Source organism: Osmia bicornis, chromosome 2 (genome assembly GCF_907164935.1).
Source record: "Osmia bicornis bicornis chromosome 2, iOsmBic2.1, whole genome shotgun sequence".
NCBI lineage: Eukaryota > Metazoa > Arthropoda > Insecta > Hymenoptera > Megachilidae > Osmia > Osmia bicornis.
Window position 1 is genome coordinate 9978386 of NC_060217.1, and position 21615 is coordinate 10000000.

Below are 21615 nucleotides of genomic sequence, written 5' to 3' on the forward strand. Positions count from 1 at the left end.
TAACACCTTAAACACTGTTCTATCCAAGAGACAGGTTTTCCATAGAACACAAGAATCAGGTTGATTTCTCCAATATTTATAGTATTTATATTTGTTTACATATAATTTTCCATATATTATAATTATAATCGTAGTAGGCAAAACAGTAGTATCGTTTAATAACAGAACAATCGTACGACGAAATACAACTAAAAAAAGACAAGATAGTAGAGCGAAGTAGAAGAGAGAAAGGGGGATGGAAATAGAAATACGTCCAGATCGACGAACGGTGGGTATTCAACGCTTAAAAACAAGATTACTATTAGCCGATTTTGCAACTACACTGGAGGAGGATTAGATTTCGCTTAGTTTTTCATAGGAAATGTTATTCTCTAATAGGCGTCTGTTACTTATTTTTTTCTTTCTTTTTTTTGTTTTTTTGTTGTTTCTCTCCTTTGTTCTCAACAACCCTACAACTATACCTAATTTTATATCCTTGTATAACCGCGACAATCTCAAATTATTAAAAAATATACATCCTACGTGTGTACCGTTATTGCGCATTGTATTGTGCAGAAGTACTCTCGTAAATAGATGTATCCTCGAGGTTTTTATTTCTTGTATTAGGCAATTACCTGTTTAATATGTATAATACCGCTAACTAGGCCTTTCTCCCTTAATTACACTTGGTATCCAGGGAAGCAGCTATCGAAGATCTTTCTTTAAATACTTTGTTTCATTTTTAATATTTCTAAACACGATTCTTCACTCTTAGTCTGTCTTTGGGGGAAGCTAATTACTTGTGCATGCATATCATTTACGGGTTTTCATACACGCTTACGATTCACTGACGAGCATCAAAGAGAAGAATAATTATTCATCATCGGCAAGATAATCAAGCATTGATCATTTGACTTTTCTGATGAATGAAAAAAAATTTTTTTTTTTTTAACTTTTGTATGTAAATAAAAATTATTTTTCATAGTAAATGCATTAATATTCTAACAGACGGTAATGTTTTTAATACTTAAAATGCAAGTACAACTTTGAACACGAATAATACTAATTAAAAAGTATACATATTTTTCTCATGGAAATGTAAATTAACGGGTAGTATCGAATGATCATTGCTCAATCACGAGTTCATCATGGTTCAATATACAAAATAAGACGAAGATTAAAAAAAAAAAAAAAAAAACAAATGAAGGAATTAACGATACTACCGGAACAATTTGCAACGCTTAGAACGCAAATTGTTACAGTCTTTCAGACGCGTGCCATTGAAACGTTTATACTTCGTTACAGCGTTGAATAAGTTTTTTCGTGAATGCTTTAACAAGCCATCACGCGTACACATCGAACAAGAGAAATTCTAGCGATAAAGAGCGTTTCCGACGATAGGAATAATCAACTGTATAGATTATTTAATAATCATCCATATTGTTCGCAATCTTTCAATTATTACAATTCTATACGCGTTGTCTCGACATTTTAATGCTCGTGACACATTTTTCTTTTTAATCTCTCACTCATCGTTATCATCGTCACAGCAAACGTTATAACATTCATAAAAAGAAAAAAAAGAAAAAAAAACATCTTGAATTTTCAGCAAACCATCGGGTAAGATATTGTTTTTTTTTCTTCTCTTTTTTTTCTTTAAAGGCTCTGTGTTTGGTCGTCGAGTTTTGCTTTTTCTTGTTCGTTTTACCAGAAAAAAGAATAAGAAATATGTTACATCTTGTACACTACGATTCGTGTCATAAAAAAATACAGAAAACCGCGAATCTGGCATGTAAAATTCTGAACGATATTGAAAAACGTGTTCGCGCTTCTTGCAAAACAGATCCTTTTTTTTTCTTTTGAGCATCTTCAGGATTATGAATAGACAAACACGGATGAAAATATACAGTGTGACGTCTTTCCTATACTTTTGATTATTGTTCGTAGTTGAAAGAACAAGATGCAGAGATCGCGATTCGGTTGAAGATAAAACGAGCTTCCATTTTATCAACTTTGTCATTTATCCGACCTTCGAAACGACTGAAAGTCATTGGGACCGATGGTGATCAATTCTTGAACGATATACGGGGTGCCTTATCTTCGATAATTATTATTATTTTCTTTTTTAATTGTCAAGAAATGATCTCTGAATTTAACGAACACGCGATATCGCGTGAGGGTAAATAAGACACCTCCGTTGAATGGCAGGAAGGAAAGAAATTGATAATCAAACTGAAGATATGAAAACTAAACCAAAGAGTGAAGTAAAAAACGATTGTTTAACGTGATCGAAAAAAGTTGTACGTATAAAAGAAGCTATAAAAAATTGGAATTGGTATTTTATCCTAGTGGCACGAAGAAAGTATTTCTATCAAACTGAATTGCAAATAAAAATGAATAAAACCGATAGTAATCTTGATTTCAAGCAAAAACATCTTCGTTTTACACTGATAATCAAACTAAAATATATAAATTAATATATTACATGTCAACTAAATAATTAGCATATACAAAAGAAAAAAATGTTATAGATTGATCGTGGACCAGTCCACGACAATTAAAAAAAAAAAAAAAGAAAAAGAAAATACAACGACGTGTATCGAATACTTAAGAAATAATACAGTGGAGATTGAATCGTAAAAATTAAGAAAAAAAAAAATGGGATGGAAAAATTTTGCAATCTCTAATCAAGTACAAACGAAGATCCATCAAAATGTACCAAAGATTCTAATCTAAAAACAGAACACGAAACATTAACGAGTATTCTAAACTTTCTCGACATCAATGACATCGCTAACAGAGTGTAAATATATTTTTAAAAAATCTCTAATTAAGCGCTATCTCAGCTGTGACAAGCTTGGAAAGGTATGTATAAAAATGAAAAGAGAAGAGAAACAAGAAGACGAATCAGCAAAGATTCTGAGATACAAATAGCGAGAAAAATGCTTGGACATCGATACACGCACCTCGTTATCATCGAACAAACGATCTATGATCGAGCGAAATCACGCTTCACGGTGTATAAAAAATATTCAGTTCAATCAGCAACAACGAAATTTATAAAAAAAAGGAAGCGTTTCGATTTTAATTACTATAACCCAGCTATGCGAATCGAAGGCGTTCGTTAAAACGTTCAAGTCCTTTGCACTTGTGTACTTCGAGCCTGCATCGAGCGAATATTTTTTTTTTTTTTAATTTTTCATTTCATTCTAGAAATTGGTTTTCCTCTCGTGCAACACGAGCAGTACCATTAAAGTGTACGTACAGGGTGTTCTGAGAAGTTTATGGTAAATTTTTTAATATTTCATAATTATCAATTAAAAAATAAATCCATTTGATAACTGTAATTAACCAGACACGATTTAAAAAGTATCAATTATAAAAATCCAAATCATGAAAACTTCAATAATCTTACTCTAAATATGGGTAAAAAATTTCTTTAAACATCCTGTACGTATAATTATACACCTCTTAAAAAATCACCATGACTAAAGAATCAGATCAACCATTACAGACAAGAGTATTTTATAAATTTGTACGTTTAAACTTAACTTCTCGATAAAATTTTCAAACAAGCCTACTCAGCAACCGGTGGACAAAGGAATTTCGCGTGCAAAGGGTGGTTTTTCAAAAACGAATCGGTTCTCCCGATACCAACACACTCTGATACACGTCGATCAATTATTTAAATGTTCGATTAACAGAACAGCACGACAAAACGCATCTAAGGTTCTAAATAACGAGACATCTTTGGGAACGATAACAATAATAATAATAATAGTAATAATAATAATAATAATAATAATAATAATAATGGAAAATGATCCTCGTAATAACAATAACAGAAATAATCTAATTACGTATTAATCTCGATTAAGTAATAAATTAAGAACACACGTACGAATTATCGTCGAACTGTTCTGCTAAACAATAAAAAAAAACAAAAAAAAACGAATAAACTTCTTTCTCGAACTCCTTTGAAAAGAAAGTTCACGTATCCTCTTCCTTCGTTACACTACTCGAATATTCGAATCTCACGCTTTAACCCTTTACACTCGAATATAAATACACACGTAAATAGAATCGTCACTTTAAAATATTAAAAAGATAATACTTGAAAAAATATATATATAAAGAAATACCTGAATGGCAGAGAAAGTATAACAATTTTTTTTTTTTTTATAAGTATTATAGATCGGTGAAAAAGTTGATCGATTGTGCATAACCATTTGTTTTCGAAATTGGACCTCGACACGCTTCTCCGAATGCTTGGAACTTTTAAAATTACAATTTGGTCGGATTCCCTACGATCTAATATAACATCGCTAACGACAAGTTTCCTTTACACGGAACAATTCGAAACGTATCAGTTTCTAAATACTCGGTTAAATCTACCGTTGTTTCAAGACGAAATATTATTATTGTTATCTCAAAGATAGATGGTATAATCTGAGAGCAAAGGGTTAAACGTAACACGGTGGATAGAACGAGCAGTTCTCATTGGAATCGTTAACAAATAATTCCCTTATACGACGCGATTTTCAGGCAATAATATGGTCGTCTAGATTCGACCCAGAGAAACTCTTTAGTAAATATTTTAATATCAATGCAGAGAGGGTCTAGAGGCTCTCTGTTTTAACCTAGCTAAAAGTGCCTGTTCACCGTCGTCCTCCGTCTTCGACAACATTCCTCGAAAGCTTTCCGACCTGTACTTATCCCTCAAGAACGTCCTTCTCTCCTCTTTGTACTTTTCTATTCGTTCTCTGCATTGAGGGTCGCCCAGGTCCAAGCCGCCCAGGTTCTTCAGATGACTTTTATCCGTGTTGCTGGAAGAACCGTTCGAACCAGAGCCAACATTAGGCGTCGAGCTATGCTGTGTATCCTCCATAGACTGTTTCACAGGAAGACGAGCTTCCTCTGTCATTTTATTGAATTTTGCTTCGTCCAAGGATCTACTTAGCGATGCTCGACTGGCTCTTGCATGACGAGCTCTCAAACACGGTGGCAAATGTTGAGTATTGTTAACAGCTGGTTCCTCGGATTTTCCTCTAGCAGAGTCCAACTCCTGTCTCATCTTTCTTTCGCGAACTATCTCTCTGCCTATTTCGGAATCGAAGCTTCTTCGATCCTTGTTGCTCTCAGGCTCGTACCTCTTCCTAGGAGGAAGGGACAAATCGCCGACCATACCGCCTGATAATCTTTGCAACGCCAACTCTTGCAGTATAGCAGCAGTGTCTCGAAGAACTATGGAATCATCGACCGGAGACGATGCGTTTGAGAAAGAGCACGACGAGTTCAGGGATGTTGATTCAGATGCACCTTCGGGGGGATGAGCTATCTCGCTTGGTTCCGCTGCGTTCTCCGACGGTATCACCACCTCTATATCCTCTTCCAGTTGATTGCTCTTCAAATTGTTACATTGAGACGGTTTATCGGTACGAGAAGAGAATTGCTTACGCTGTTGATTCTTCTGAGGAGATTCTTTCTGAGAAACGTACTCGAAGCTTTGGCACTTGTCTGGCTTTTGACAGCGTTGCTTGTTACTGTCGGAAAGGGGTAGCTCGAGGTCCTGTTTCTTGGTCGATTGGCTCGAGAAAGAACGTCGATCGGCGACTTGGAATTGTGGCTTCTGACGCAGCTGCAAGGAACGTCGGATACCCTTTTGCTGGTAGTCCAAACTCCTTGTCGAACGCTGAGAATTTTCGAATACCTCGTCATCGTCCTCGTCTGATCCCAGAACCTCTTCCTTTTTCATAGAGTTTTCGTTGAACGATTTAGTATCGTCGAGTTGCGAGTAGCATTCGGTGGCCTCGTGATCCATTTCACTGGTTTTCTCGTTTCCGTTATTCCGATCGTGTACGATATTCGAAAAAGTATTCCCAGAATCGATCAAGCCGAAGCTCGTTTCGCTTTCAAATGCCCCGGATGATCTTTGCGCGGTATTCTGTCCCTCGAGTTCCCTGTTGTCAGCAACGTCGAAGGACATTTCTCCGGATTCCTGTGGCAGAACAGGACTCTCCGTCAAGTCGCTGACTCCTATGCAAGAAGTGTCCGTATCCACCGTCGAGCCCATGGTTAAATCCAACGAGGTTCTAGAAACGTTCTCCGACATTGATCTTAACTGCGGCGGATCGGTGGCTATCGCAGGATTCACGGTTCCTTCCCGAGGATCCTTCGGACTGCTCGACTCGCTGGTCGGAGTGGTGATCGAATCGGTACCCTCCACTATCACCCATTCACCGGAATCGTTGGTGTTCGTTGCGATCTGAGGTGTATCGGTGTTGGTGAACATCTTGTCGGAGCTATCGCAAATAACGAAGCCGGAATCGGGTAGATCCTCGATGGTCTGTTCGCAGGACATCGGAGAATCAAGATCGGTTAATTCGTTTCGAAGAGCGTTCGAATTTCCAGCCATGGCGTCGTTTTGCGAGTCGATCGACTTGTTCGTCGAGGTATCATGTTTTCGTACGTCCAAAGTGTCTCTGCTGTCGTTGAGGGACTTGTTCTCCTCCATGGGACAAGAGTTTTTACACAGAGACGTTATTTTACTAGAGTCCATCTCGTTCGGACGAGACGTTAACCTATCGCAAGGGGTCATCTCTTGGTCAACTACGTCGGACATCAAATTCGACTCGTTCGATGTCTTCTGAGCCTTGGAAGACTCCTTGTCATCGTACATGTCCACGCGTTTGTCGTACGTAATTATCCTCTCGCAGGACTTCGCGTTACTCTGACCATCTATGTTTACGGATAACCTATGACTAGGGTCGGATGATTTATCGGAAGACACGCTAGTTCTGTTCAGCTTGCTCGCGTTGCTTTGATCGTCGTCGATCTCTAATGGTAAAGTGAAACTTCGAAAACTTATCCTAGGACTATTAGCCGGCACAGGCGACGTAGAGTGAGGCGTTCCGTGTAGGGTGGCCGGTGTCAGCGGTGTCGAGGCTTCGGATAATAAGGGAAGGTATCCTGGGGTTGGTAAAGGGGACGGGGTATCCATACTGTGCACATCCGCGGATACCATCACCTGTGAACATGGAATTAAATTTGTTAGCTTGGAAGTAGGTTTACGAAACGAATGGCACGAGGCTGAATTAATTACTTTACCTGATCAGGACTTTGGCTATCGATGAAGCGCAACTCAACGTCGCACTGCAGTCTTTCCTCCAATCGTGATCTCTTCCTCTTGGATCCACCGGTAGCAGCAGCACTCTGGGTTCCCTCGGTACGTTGCCGTCGCGGTGACGCTTCGACCGACGCCACTCCGGCGCTCTCCTCTTCCGAGAACATTCGCATTTCTCTTTCCTCCAGGTCAAAGTTAAGCTGTATCTCCGATAGATCCAACGGCGACGCTGTATTCGGTGCGTCCGCTAGATGATCGAAATACGAATCATGCGAAACTGATCGACTGTGGCCACAGGGTCTAGCTGGTGGAGGTCCTAGAAGAGGACCTAAACTGTCCTCACCGTCCAAACTATCCGCACTTTTCACCGGTCTTAATCGCCGTAAGGAGTTTAAGGAACTTGGCACCGTTTCTGCTTGAGGTGGCGTGCCAACTTGTCTCGTCTTCCCTCTGGCACCCAGTCCACCTCTACCGAACAAAGCTCTCCAGTTCAACGATGGTGAACGCTTCGAGCCGTTTCTCTTTCGCGGTAATTCTATGACCGTATGGTAATGTAATGGTAACCCGGCTGGACCAGCGCCCACTTCGATGTAATCAGGCTCGCCTCTAAGGCTTCTGTTTCGTGCCTCCTCCAAACTGAGCAATCTCGCGGGCGTGGTAATGGCCAACGATTTTGGCCGACCGACCGGACCGTCCCCGAATATTAATTCCGCGTAACAGACTAAGAATTCCGTAACCACAGCTTGAACGCCAACGCCCTGCAGTGCTGCTACGCCTCCAACTTCGAGTTCCTTGCACCTAAGCAGATTCGGTGCCCACACGATCGCCACGTTACGCGGGGTCATGCCAGTCTCAGCGCCTCTGGCCGCAACTCTCACCAAATGCCGCATGAGATACTCCAACGTTCTGCGATAATACAAATATTTTCATTTTTTTTTTTTTTTCATTTCAAATGGTAAAAGTTTCTTTTTCCTACGATTACCTGTAATGCGGTGGTGGTAATTTTCTAACGGTTTCTCTCATTCGCCTCAATCTTTCTGCATCGGTACTGGCTTGAACCGCGCTAACGAACGTAGAATACAGCTGATACGTACAGAGGGGATTCGGTAATTCTCTGAAGTACATTTTCAACAGAGACGCCACCGAATGGATGTCTTGCAGAATACTTTCGTCGGAATGCAACGCAGGGACACGATCCTCGTCAAAAGCGTTTCTTAGTCTTTGAATATTCGATGTGACACCGCTCAGACGGTATATACCGTCCACCAAGCCATGATTCTCGATGAATTCAGCGCAACACGTTAATACAGTAGGCACTGGGAATATTTGAAAAAGAAAGAGAAACGTTAAACAGAGCAGTATACCGTTGAAGAAATATTACATTAACCATTACGAGGTCCAGTTCATTGTGTACATACATTCAATTTATGTTGAATGCGTTGAACACTTCCAGTTAGAAATCACAATTGGACCGTAAAGGGTTAAATGTCGGATGTGAAAAGTACCTGTACACGTACCATCTTGTCCGGAGTTCAAAAGATGTTCCCCTAAATCACAACCAAACACGCGTTCCTTCAGAATTCCTGACTGTTTCAGCCGTCTCCTAGACGGTCTGTTCAATATGAACGATCTGAAAAAAGCTATTAGCTTCCCGTGTTTCCTCAGGACTGGTTTAACCGGCAACTTCGATCTGACTGTCGTCGACACGGTCAAATGGCGTGGAACTTTGTCACCGATCACAGCCACGCATTCAGCCGGAAAGAAACCAACTGCGAATCCGTGCTTTCCACGCCACCAGGTGCTTTCCCCTGGAGGTGGCATGTCTATTACTGAAATCATGTCTCCAACCTGAAATTCATCAACCGTTAAACATTCCATATCCCACTTTTGTAACAGCTAACGATTATATAACTTTGAAATTTTTTTAATTCACCGCCATTAGCACGGAAATGTTTAAGTTTCAGCTCCAAATTGACTTTCTAAATTTTGAAAATGGTCGCTCGACACGCAACGAACCTAATATCGATTATGAAAGCGATAGAATACCTGGAAGGAGATTTCATCCGGTGCCTGTGCCGCGTAAGGTCTAACCGCGTAAGCCGCGGCTACAGCAGGTGTATTAATTGGACAGGAATCCGATTCCGGCACGAGGATTCTTCTTCCTCTATTGTCTAGTTGCAGCCAATTCAATACGGGACCGCAATTTAGGCCTTCATGATTCAATTGGGAGAACCTGTTCAAATAATCCCTCAGAATGTCGCAGGTGTTTTTCGGCCTTGTGTCTGGAAGCTTCGCCAACGACGAGAACTTCCTGTCGAATATGCACCGATGCAGTTGCTTGTCGAACATCACGAAATTATCGTAAGATCGTTGCAGGATCCAGCACGCGTCCCCGGATGTCACTCTGACCGCGTAGCTGTCTGAATCATTGGTGCCTTCGCTAAGCGATACCTGCAGACAACACGTGATTACTTTATCTTCAGAATGGTGTAAGGTTACTCGTTTTTAATTCTCAGACGGTGGCCCCCGGTCAATCTTGAATTACCAAACCGGTGACACTGATAAAAATTAACCAGTCAAATTTCCAAATGAAACGCAATCTCGTACGAACCTCTCAAAGTTCCGAGTAATTAATTTTATTTATTTTTAAATTCTTTCAAGTCAGGCACCGCCGTCTGAGGATTATTCTCGGCAACTTTTCAAGATAAAAAATAATGATTTTATTCACGAATGTAACTGACCTCCAAGGAACTGAGTTCAACATGTTCGTAATGAAAGTGGGCACACTCGTCCAATTTTGGAAAGCGTGCTATACTGCCCATGTTGCTGCCAGAACTGATCGGTGTACTGAAATCGTCCGTTCGATTACATCCTAATCCCTGTGTTCAATTAAAAATTTAACGATATCTATCAATTATCATAATCGCAGACATTCGCTCGCGCATACACACATTCACGATCCTTAGTACATTCGTTACCGAACCAGAGAAGCAACGAACGTGTAGACACTAGAACAACCAAATTGAAGATTTCAAATTTCTTTTTCGAATTTGAATTACGATGATTCTCTTCAATTTTAAAATAAATATACATTCAACGCCGGTTGCTCTAGTTACTAAAGATCATTGAATCAACAAATTCTCCTTTAAAAAATAAGTAAAAATAAAATTTCTATCAAAAGAGTTGTTCATACCACAAAGCGATCGACAGATTTATCGGCAATGATGAAAGCGGTACGAAATAAAACGCTTACATTTTCAATCTACTTTGAAAATAAACTCTACCAAATTCACACTGTATATTCGACAGCTGCTAACATTATTTCTAGCAGAAACACGTTTTTCTATAATGGAATGATTAGCCTTCGCTTTTTGGTTGTATCGTCGAGTAACCGTGATATCGGCAACAGTTTGTATCCCGAATAAACTTATTATGTAAGTTTGACGAAGGCTTTAAACGAGTTTCGCTGCATCGCGTTTAACACTGGCAGAATATGGAGGCAGTCTGTGAAGGCAATTGAAGGAAGACGGTTCAGATGAATCATCCGTGCACGGAGAATTCGAATTAACGAGGGGACTGGATGCACGACATTCGGGTCACCGATTTACTTCCAATTTCGTTTACTCCTTTACCGTACATCTTTTTTCACGCTAATCGGATAATATATTTTCTCCGTTTATCCTTTGATAAATCAGCAGGGCACGGCATCCGGTTCGTCTCACCGAGGGCGCGTTCAAGGTGCATCGTGATAAATGATCGAATTTATTTATTACTCTTTGTACATTGCAGATTTTTTTATTACAATGTTGAGAATCTGGTTCAAGGTAGACACGACAGAGGATGGTAGAATTTTAATTTTTCTTTTTCGTTGCAACATCGAGAATCTGGGTCAAGATATGTTCTTTAAATTTGAAAGCATATACATATTCCATTTAATTTTACGATTGATAGCAAACGTGGAGATACGTGAACTAGAACTTGAGATGTTTGAAGCTGAGCCAGGTTGCCCCGCTTGGACTCCGAAGGAATAATAGATGATTTCATGAACCTCGAGATCTTTTCGTTACTATTAAGCGACTGGTGAGATTTCAAAGGAATCAATGTCGTAAACGTGTTTCTGGCGCCCACTGATCGACACATATGGCTGAAAAAGAAAAGAATCGGAAGTCAAGGCAGCCTTTCAAGCCCGCGTACAAGGGACTTCCTCTTTAACAGTCGAGAGAAACGGTAGAGTAGACTTTCAATTATAAGAGCACTATCAATTATCTCGTTTGTCCAGCAAGCTTACGTTTCACTGCTCACGAATAACCTGACCTACGAATATGCACAAACTACTGGCTGGTGAAATGTAAAAGGAGCCTTTTCATTTTACCTTTATCATCGTTTATTAAGCTTTCGTAGAAAAACCTTCGGGCTGAAAACTCGACGTTCTCAAAACCCATTTCACCCATAATTAATATAATCAGTCGTTATACACGGGTTCAAAGGCTGAATTCGTATAGAAATATATTTACTAAAATGACTATTTTCCCTAGGCAATTTTTTAGGAAAAAAAATTATTTTCTAATCTAGGGAATTCTTTAGAAAGGAATAGAATTTTTTTAGAAAAATGGGGATCCCCATGTCTCAGGGTGGCTTCTCGGAATTCCCGGGTACCCGAACTGCCCCGTGGGTATCCCCGGGTTCCCGGGTTCCTGGTCCTCATCCTAGACCACCCCTTTCCTAGACTCCCGCCTTGCCCCTTAGGCGGTCACCGGGAGACTGACGATGTAGGGGACAAGGCCCCATATATATAGGCCTCTGGCGGACCTCCACCCGCGTGTAAACGTTCGCGCGGGAAAATTTGAATTAATGTTTTACCTACTTTGTTACTCGTACGCTTACGTACTAAATTTTATAATTATATTGCTGTTTTCCCTATCGAAGCTTGATTTGATCGTGAGTATAGAGCAAATTACGATGACCCCCAAACGAAGCAGTAAAAAATAATGCAAAATCACAAACAACCCATCTCACATGCATAATGCATTCAAGAAGCAGCATAATAATCATTTCCTTCATTACAATATTTGTCCAAGAACGATGACGAACGAATAGAAGGCTAAAACTGACTCAATTATGAGGTCACTGAATTTTTCGTCCACGTGTAACATATATCTTTCATCGTTTTATACATAGCATAGTCGATTCACTAAATCTTACAACGTTTCCACAGATAAAAATAGAGTAACTACAGCATTAAAAAAGAAATCAGTAATTCGTGAAACAAGTATTTCAAATTTTTATACGAAATATTTCCTCGATTCTTTTTTTTTTTTTTTTTTCAAAAATAAATAGTTCAACAAAGGACGATGGAAAAGGATTAAACTTTAATTACTTTGAGATTATCGATGAACCAAGAACACAGATTCGACGTGGAAAGGATGAAAGGAAACGGTGGCCTGGAGGAGATCGCAGTGCGGATGAGAATCAACGAAGGAGTGCAACTTGTGTGTTATTTGGGTCATTGTATTTTTTGGCAAGGTTCAGGCAAACATCGGAGCCACTCTATACGTATAAACGAGCACTGTTCTCTCCCCGTTGGATCTGGCAATCGCTTGGAAACGATCGTTCCGCGCTGCCTCCTGCTTTACGCTTCTTTAAACCCGATTTCGCTGCCAATCCGCCTTCGCATTTGTCCGTAAATTTCTATAATTGGAACCTGTACGATAGCCGCAGTCGTAGTCGAACGTAATCGGCTCGACTCCACCGGTTTCCGCGAAACGTTTAATTTATAATTTCAACAGAATTTTCATTTAACTTACTGGTGACGCATTGCGTGCGCCAGTTTACATAAACTTCCTTTCTTTATTAATTTTAACATGAACAAAAAAAAAAAAAAAAATAAAACGATTTTAGTCCAGAACAGAGAAATTATCAGGCGCATAAATTTGGAAAATTTGGAAAATTCGAAAACGCTCTCGCACCGAGAATTAGTTGGTGGTATCGGATCGATGAACGGTTAAATTCTTACGAGGTCACGAATATATCTTCCAATCGACGCGTGTACCGCGTAAAAATTCGCGAACGGATAAAGATAGGATCGCATCGATGATCGATTCGAGACGGTGTAAGCCATGCGAACCGAAGCGTTAAGTTTATTAGCCAGACTGAAAAAGATCTATCGAAAGTTTCGTACGTTTTTAAGGGTGGCAACGCGATTGGAAAGCGAGAGAAGTGACGAGGCAGCGGATCAATCGACGAGATACAATGAGGAATCGAACAGGTAATAAAATAAATAAACGCAAGCTAATCGAAACGGCGCTACGTTTAAAATATACGACGCTACAATGAATACATAAAAAGGGTCGAAGATTACAAACCGCAGGAGGTAAATGCAGCAAAGTCAACACGGCTAGCAGATCCTTTTTTTCGAAGTGAACGTAGCTTTCCGTGGTATAGATTCGTATATAGGTCATGCGGGAATGAGTAAAGTTTAACAGGAAGCCAATAATTCGATCATCTACGAATCAGGACGAGCGAAATGGGGTAGAAAACCGGAACAAGGACTAGCCTGGTAGGGCGAGTCCATTAGACTAGATCACGCCTACCGTATGTGGAACTAAACGATCAAATGAAAAATAGAAAAATAAAGAAATTCATGAACAAATCGTATCATAAGCGTTCCGGTGATATTCTCAATGATAAAGAAGCAAGATAACACGGTTTCTTCCAAGATAGATATTCACCAGGCAAAGTCGAACGTTTGAAAAATCAGAAAGAAAGGGAAACGTAAACGAGCCAATGAAAGGTTGCAACACTACCTGAACGCTCCCCAAGAAAATTTCGATAAACCGATACGAGATCCTTAAACACATCAGAAATCCTGTTGATCTACCGGTTGATTATCCATCAGAATGCACACCACGAAGAAGATGAAGAAGATTTATAGCAGAACGATACGTCCGTCGAAGGAGACGAGAGAAGAGGTATTCGTCGGGGACGAACAACTACCTCGAGACGGCTGGAACAGCTGGCACAGCTGGTGAGAACGCGACGCATAGCGTCGCGAGAGACAGGACGAGCGTGTACGCGGCTCGACGTCGCGGGAGATAACCGCGAGAATCGGAGGATCGTCGAGTCGACGCGACTCGACGCCGCGCGGCGGCTCGACGTGCCGAAGGACTCGTTTTCGTCGATGACGTTTCCCACCGACGCGACGACGAGCGACGAGGATGGCGAACAGGGTGCCCCGACGAACCGCCACGATTCCATCCATGTCCGCGTTCGAATCCACTGCTCCGTTCCGTCGAGTCGGGGGAAACTGGGTCACCGAGTCACCATCCAGCCTCCGCTCCGCTTCGTTTCGCTCCGCACCCACTTCGGGATGCCACCCTTGCGCCACGTCGACAACGAGAATCTATCGTCACCGCTGGGATTTCAACCCTTCTACTTCTGACAGCGCAAACGCGATATCCTTTTTTTTTTTTTGTAGATTCGATTTTTCGAAATCGTTTGGTACGCAATGCGGATTGGACGGTGGAAGGGCCGTTAATTGTAAAATTAAGTTTCCTTAAGCGGTGAACAATTAGCCGAGACAGATGCAAGGGGTTAATTACTTTCAGACGTTAATTATAGAGACAGAAAGCTATTTTCTTGGTATAAAAAAGGAACGGGGAGAAACGGGGCTACATTGTATCGTTAATGCTGAAAGGTAACTGTCTTCCGCTTTTTTTGAGGGGACAGCAGAATAAAGCCCGGTGGAAATAATAGTTTTCAGTAGAAAACTGGGTCGTTCGAGTCTACACATCCAATCAAGCAATAATGATGGGCAACCTTGGGCGTGAAAGTAGGCCGAACCCGGCGGCAAATAGGGATTCGGGATACAGGAAAATTAGGACTCCGATTATTATGTCATAAACAGCTGATACGAAAAGCATGATCAAACTATCTTTCCTACATTTCTGCTCGAAAGTGTACATTTCACCCCGTCCCACCCATTTTACATATTTCTAGCCTCCGTTATTCTTGTACAGTTTGTAAAATAAACAAGTTCACAAATAGTACAATGCTCTCCGATAATTTAATGAATAATTTAAAAGCTAATACATACCAGAGTGGCTGAAGCCAGTAGGATAGAGAAACTTTGGGGTCATTGAATAGTTTTAACCTAATAGAAAAGCCCTTCTGTTATTTATAAGAAGCTCAACAATAACAGTATATTCTGTATTTGATACGACGAAAAAAAAAAGGATTGAAAGTACCATGTAGTGGCATATAAGTTGTGCATGAAGGGCACTTTTGCTACGCCATAAGAAACCCTATCCAGACGGGTGAGTCACGATCCAAGTGCTGGGATTCAATCTGCGAAAAGCTGCGTAGAAAATGTACTCCAACCGCACCCATCCTCGTCGGAACGACGCCTTGGAAAAACTGTACGACGTTTCCCCTCTCTTCTTTTCTTTTCTTTTTTTTTTCGTCGTCGACGTGCTTTTGAATCAATAATCCTGTACTAGGACTAGCCTTTCTTTGACCGGAAGAATTCAAAGGCCACCCCTTTTGTCTGAGTTTCAATTCTTCTGAACCGGATGAAAAGTGTCCTCTTTCGTCGGTTTTTAATTTTAACGAAATAAATATGTACTTGGCAAACGATTTGTTTATAATTCATTGTTTCGAGAACGTTGAAAGTTTCAAGGGGAAAAAAGAATTTCCTCCGAGAAATCAAGCGACCAAGAACGATTTATGTTCTTCGACGAAACAATCAAGAGTCTCGGGAGCAAAGCAAGTTTCTATTGCGTCCAACAAACGAGCGAGCTTCATTACTGCTCGCGCAAAGTTGCTGTTTGCTCGCGCTATACGCCCCTTGCACTTGGTAAACTTCATCCCGGCTCGTCTTCTACTCGCCTTAAAGCTTTTTCGAATTTTAATCTCGACGCGGAAAGAATTATGGTTTATCTTTCGTGACCCGCAATAAGAAGATAACATTTATTTCTATTTTCGGAAAGAATCCGAGGAGAGAGAGAGAGAGAAAAAAATAGCCTGGGATCAATCTAACGACCCAATTTTTTGGAGCTATACGATTCTAAGCAACCCAAGGAATATTGTATAGTGAAGTAAATGCAGTAATGAAACTAGGATTTTTCTAGGGTGGTGTTAGAGAATTTTTTTATATATGTATATATGTAAAACTAAAACCACATTGCTGCTTGAAAATCGAAACCCAGCTTAAAATAATTTGCTACAAATTTCATTTTACCACCATACGAACAAATACATATAAATACTTTCAGCTTTTTATTCAACCTGAAACGACGCGAATTCCACGGTTTGAAACGACAACATAAATTTTGCAAAAATATTTAAAACAACGCTCCAACGTTCACTCTGCACAACTATCTCTTCTTTCTTTTTTTCTCTCCCCAGTATCCGAAGAAGAGGCTTCACTCTGCTACGTCTGGTCGACCGAGAAAAGTTCTATTTCTGGTTAGGGAACATAAAATTTCGCGCACCATTATTTACGTCTGCTCTTTTCTTCCGATCGCAAATGATTGGAATATCCTGTCAAGCGTGAAAACCCATCCTGTGATATTTTACTCACCGATACCTAACAGACGCCTGGCTGTTCTAACAACACCGGATTCTAGTTGTAAAAATAGGGGGATTTGCTTGGATGAAAAGGATCGTCAATCATTCCATTAATCAATCTAATCGCAAACTGGACCGCCTCGAGAAAGTACTGACCTTCTTCTATAATGATTTCAGATCACATTGATAGATGGGAAAATTACATTCATTTTTCTTTTGATATTTAAAATTTTAGGGACATTTATTTTCTAACGCTAATATACTAGGATACATTAACCCTTACTTCTTTTTGTTCCAAAATAAGAAATTTAAAAAAATGAAAGAAATGTGTATTTTGCGGATAAAAGAGAAAACGAAGAGATTGCAGCACTTGGTCCCCTCCCAAGTAGCCTGGGATGAAGAAACGTAACACGATTTACTGAAACAAGAAACTAGTTCAGTGAATACCGTATTCCTTATTTGACAACGCGCGCAAGTGTACGACGACGAGTCCGGTGAATATCTTAAACCGACAACGTAATGGATACGCATAATAATGAAGAGAAGCCTTAATTAACAGGGTCGCGTGCACTTTCGAAGGAACGCGTTGAACTTGGTGAACGAGCTGTGTGGATCTGTTAAAATAACAAGTATGCGGTTTATGAAGGCAGCAAGAACCAGCGAAACACATGTACTCGACGCGTCATGGAAGCTTGGTCGTCAATGAAAAATGAAGAAAAAAGAACATCTGTTAAAGAAAACATGCTTTAGAAGCCAAGCAACATATTCCAGTTCACTCATCACGCCATACACGCTTTGCAAAATTTAATATTCACGAAGACGGTGTAACTTACAATTTTTTTATTATTATGTAAACTTGGATTGTACAATTATTTTCAAAGCTTAGGATTTTATATATTTTGAATATCAAGCTTCAAATTGGAGGGAGTTTAAAAATTATAAAACCTTCCAAATGCAACTCTATCCTAATAAATTAATTCAATTAATGTATTTCCTTTACTAAAACAAAAAATTAAAAAAAAATTAAATTCATGTGGTAATGCGAAGTCCGAAAGGTTAAACTAATCGTCGAAGAAAATAGAAGGCTTCCGTCGAACGGATGGGTGTTCCAGGAGATGATGTTGGTACGCACACGGTAGATATACGTGTCGTGCAGTAGCTAGCAAAGCCTATCGATTTGCTCTCACGCCAACGAGATGGACGAACGAGACCAGAGCGAAATAGAAGCAACTTCCGCATTCTCCCGCGAATACGAGAACGAAACTTTGCTGAAACTGGTCCGAAAAGCAAACGCAAAGGCCGACCATCTTGTGTGTCTGTTATCAACGACGGAAAAGGCGAAGCCGAAAGTAGCGGAGGAGAAAAGAAAAAGCTTGGAAACCCATTGTCCCCGTTGAATAACCGCTTTTATTTGCTTGCCTGGCATCGGAATGCTTCGCTTTATTACGCTTCTGTTCTTCTCGTTCCTAGACCATGAAAAAGCAAAGCGATATTTCCACTTTGGTTTTATTCATTTTTCCTACATCGTTGTCGACATTCATTTTTCAATACTGCGAAGATTATTATTAAATTTTATTTATCTCGGCACACTTGAATCTTAATTATTAAAAAATCCAAAGCCTTATTAATTGATTTTTCGGCAATGACCCGGGTTCCCACCCTTCCTCGTGAACTTCCCGAGAAAAATTTGAATTAATATTTACTTTGTTATTCTAAATTTGATAAATTTTGTTTCTAAATCATTTTTAATATCAATATCGTCAAAATGAAGAATTAGAGAATCTCCTGCTTCCCCTGTACCGCCATTTTCCTTAGGGAGATTCCTTCCGTACGCCGAAATTGATCGCAAGTGTACAGTGATAAACATTAATTTTATCAAATATAAAACCAATTGGTCGCGTGAAAATCGCATCTCCGTAAAAAGAGAAAGTAAACCGAATCGGAGAAAGTTGAACGATTTAAAAAGAAGATTAACGTTAAATCCGCGAGAAAAGAGACACGCCGATGCGGTTTCCGACCTATACCAAGCGAGGCTCGTGCGAGCAATTAACAGAAAGCCGTCTGATATCATCGAGATGTAAAACGAGAATGAAAGGAAGATCAAGGTAAATTAAGGTTGTAACACCGTCGTGTCTGGACATGTTGCACGAAACCTTTCACACTTTCGCGTGCAAGGTAACAGTATTGAACAAAACTCTGTGTATATGTATATAAATACAGTGAATCAAGGAAGGATTGGCACAATCTATTTTCTTGCAAAATCATTATATTTTATTATTAGTAACGAAAAAATCGAGATTAATATCAGCCTGAAATTTATGTTCGTTCGTTACGATTTCCCTGTTGTTGTACCTGCAATTGTTACCCAACCGAAACCCATTTTTTCCAGGAAACAAGCAAAATCATTACGACCGCTTTTACAAAGTTTCACTGGTTACCTACGTATTACCCGTTCGCCATAGCTGCCTAACCTAGCCTCAATTCCTATAAATTTCCACCGTTGAATGGCGTACGATTTCTTTTTAAAGCAAAAAGGAAAATTTAATTAATACATATAGTAATTAAACGACAAACAGCGGCACAAATTTTGAAAGGAAATTTTATCACCTAAGCTAGCAACACTGTTATTAATTGCCATGTTCAGAAAAAGAAAATATTTCCTAGCAAACATGGTTTGCACTCCAAAGCATGAAATAAAAGGATCGGTGAAAGCATGATAACTATTATATTATAATCGTTTACTTACCTTTGCAGCCTGAGGCTCGATGTCGGTTAATCGTTGAGCACGAGGCCTCTCTTGAGCCGGTCCTGGCATCCTTTGCAACCTCTCCGTGGACGAGGACGAGGAGGATGAGGATCCAGGCCTTTGGCCTGGTTTGCCACGCGCCAGGATGACGGCAGGATGTTACTTTCCTCTCGATTGAACCATTATTCCTCTTTCACGTTCTTCTGTACAAACAATTTCCATTATACTCAGACGTCTTTATCGTCGCGCTTTTATAACAGATTTATACAATGTACAATGGATCCACGTAAAATTTCACTTGAATCAACTTATAACGCGATTGAATATTTTTCATAATATTTATTCAATTTTTTTTACTAAGAATAGTAATAATTAATTTTCAAATTTCTATTTGCCATTTCACATTATTTTTACCATAGCAATATTACTTAAAATAATGTTTTTCTATTCTTTTCTTTTAATTATTCAGGCGTGTGTAAGATGCGAGGCCGGGTCACCGGTGACCCCCCATGGCGTTCAACGTGTTAAATTTAACGAAACGAATTGAACTTTGAAACCTTCAATTAATTCTTAATTTTCATACCATGATTTAAATAACACCAGGATCGTTGCATTCGCTCGGTGTCGAAGGCGATCAGATGAAAATTTCTGTTTGAAATCCAGCGACCTTGCCGCGGCCTACCACCGCGTGCAGCTAAAACGATTCTCTTGAACTTTAAATCGAGGGAAAGTGTTACTCGATCGACACTCGATGAACGATTCGATCGAAACGATACTAGAATCAACGTGTTGATTATACAGCAATTAATTATATCATCACCGATAATAAGTGTATATAAATAACGAATGTATTTAACGAATAAAATATTCTCTCTAAACGTGCAATTATACTATCTGCAGGAAGCATGGTTAACATTAATCTCTACGGGTATTAACTTTCCAAGTTAATTAAGAAAACGATTCGAAAGTAAAAACACGTAGAAAAGTATAATAGATTCAATCTAAAGCATGTACTACAATTTCTCGTGCTCGTTATCAACCGTATTTTAGATTGAAATAAATAAAAGAAATTGTTCATCGTTAAGAACACGTTTCTGTCGATCGTCAAATAAATACACGGAGATTTAGACTCGCGGTAGTCGCGTTTTACCGTTCGACCGTCTTGTTCAGCGGCTAATTAACAAACGCGCTCTTCCAAGGAATAACGTTTTTCATGGCGAACTGAACATCCGGTTGCACATTCGCCAGCGAAACTGACAGTTGTTTTCTTCGTCTACTCCTTTTTATTTTATCTATTTTTTTTTCTCTCTTTCTCGTTGACTTAGGATGAGAGCGTGCACCAGTGGCACGGTCGAGAAACGACGAAAATAAAAGTGTAACAAAGCCACAAGTAAAAAGTCTACGCCACATCCGTTCCCGTATGTTGTGCTCTTAAACGCTCAGAGGTTTGGATCGGTTCGATTGAATTCTAAACCGATGACGCACCGTTTGCGTCCTCTGGGAGTGTAGCAAAAAAATCGGCGACGCAACTGGTGCGTCATATGGAAAAGTTGACTTACCGAAAAACTTATTACACTAAAGTGAAGTAATAGAGATAATAAAAGTTTTATAAGGGTTATAATTATGTTAAGTACAGAGTCAGAGTTTTATAGTGAATTCGATCGATAAAGAATCCCTACAAGTTAATGTCGATCCACGTGTATGTTTAGGCTTCGTTGTCGTGCAAGTCAAAACTTGCGAGTATCCCGTTCAAGTACCGTCTTTATTTAAAAGAAATTGTATCTGAAATTTTATGCATAGAAATATTAGCCCCCAAAGGTTAACAGAAAGATCAGCCGGTCATCGAGACGATTTTGCAAGCTAAACGCCGTTCGCGTGTTCGCGACAGATAAGATGATACACCGTCAAGGATACGGCGCACGAGCGTAACGACAAAACTAAATAATTTCACGAAGTCGTTGACACGCTACTTGATAGAGTTTAACGAGCTTGATGGAAACGAGTCAAGGTAGGATTTTTTCAATAGGGAGACGTTCCGATAAATTCACTATGCCAAGGTTACATTATCTTCTTTCGCGTGGAATGCGTTCATTTTCTTTCAACCGATTCCCGCCTCCTTTACGTTATTGTTATTCTCATCGCGATGCCCCTTACACCCGTAACCACGTATACACCCGTTGCTTAATTGCAACCCGCACGGATT

At 39.9% G+C, this 21615-nt stretch overlaps 1 protein-coding gene across 5 annotated transcripts in view; it reads right to left on the reverse strand.

The window, feature by feature from the left end:
• Positions 1 to 60: 60 nt before the first annotated feature.
• Positions 61 to 21615, reverse strand: part of LOC114874814 (rho GTPase-activating protein 32) — a 24305-nt gene continuing 2750 nt past the window's right edge. For 2 of the 5 annotated variants that reach the window (XM_046290017.1, XM_046290016.1), the window contains exons 2-8: positions 19413 to 19615; positions 9844 to 9981; positions 9149 to 9553; positions 8608 to 8950; positions 8085 to 8418; positions 7087 to 8008; positions 61 to 7006 (exon numbers count right to left, since the gene is read on the reverse strand). In XM_046290017.1, the coding sequence (XP_046145973.1) occupies positions 4583 to 7006; positions 7087 to 8008; positions 8085 to 8418; positions 8608 to 8950; positions 9149 to 9553; positions 9844 to 9981; positions 19413 to 19481 (4635 nt within the window). In that variant the 5' untranslated portion in view covers positions 19482 to 19615 and the 3' untranslated portion in view covers positions 61 to 4582. Of the gene's footprint in view, positions 7007 to 7086; positions 8009 to 8084; positions 8419 to 8607; positions 8951 to 9148; positions 9554 to 9843; positions 9982 to 13464; positions 13883 to 13905; positions 14439 to 19412; positions 19616 to 21615 lie in introns of those variants that run through there. The other 3 variants (XM_046290018.1, XM_046290019.1, XM_046290015.1) reach the window with 3 other exon arrangements.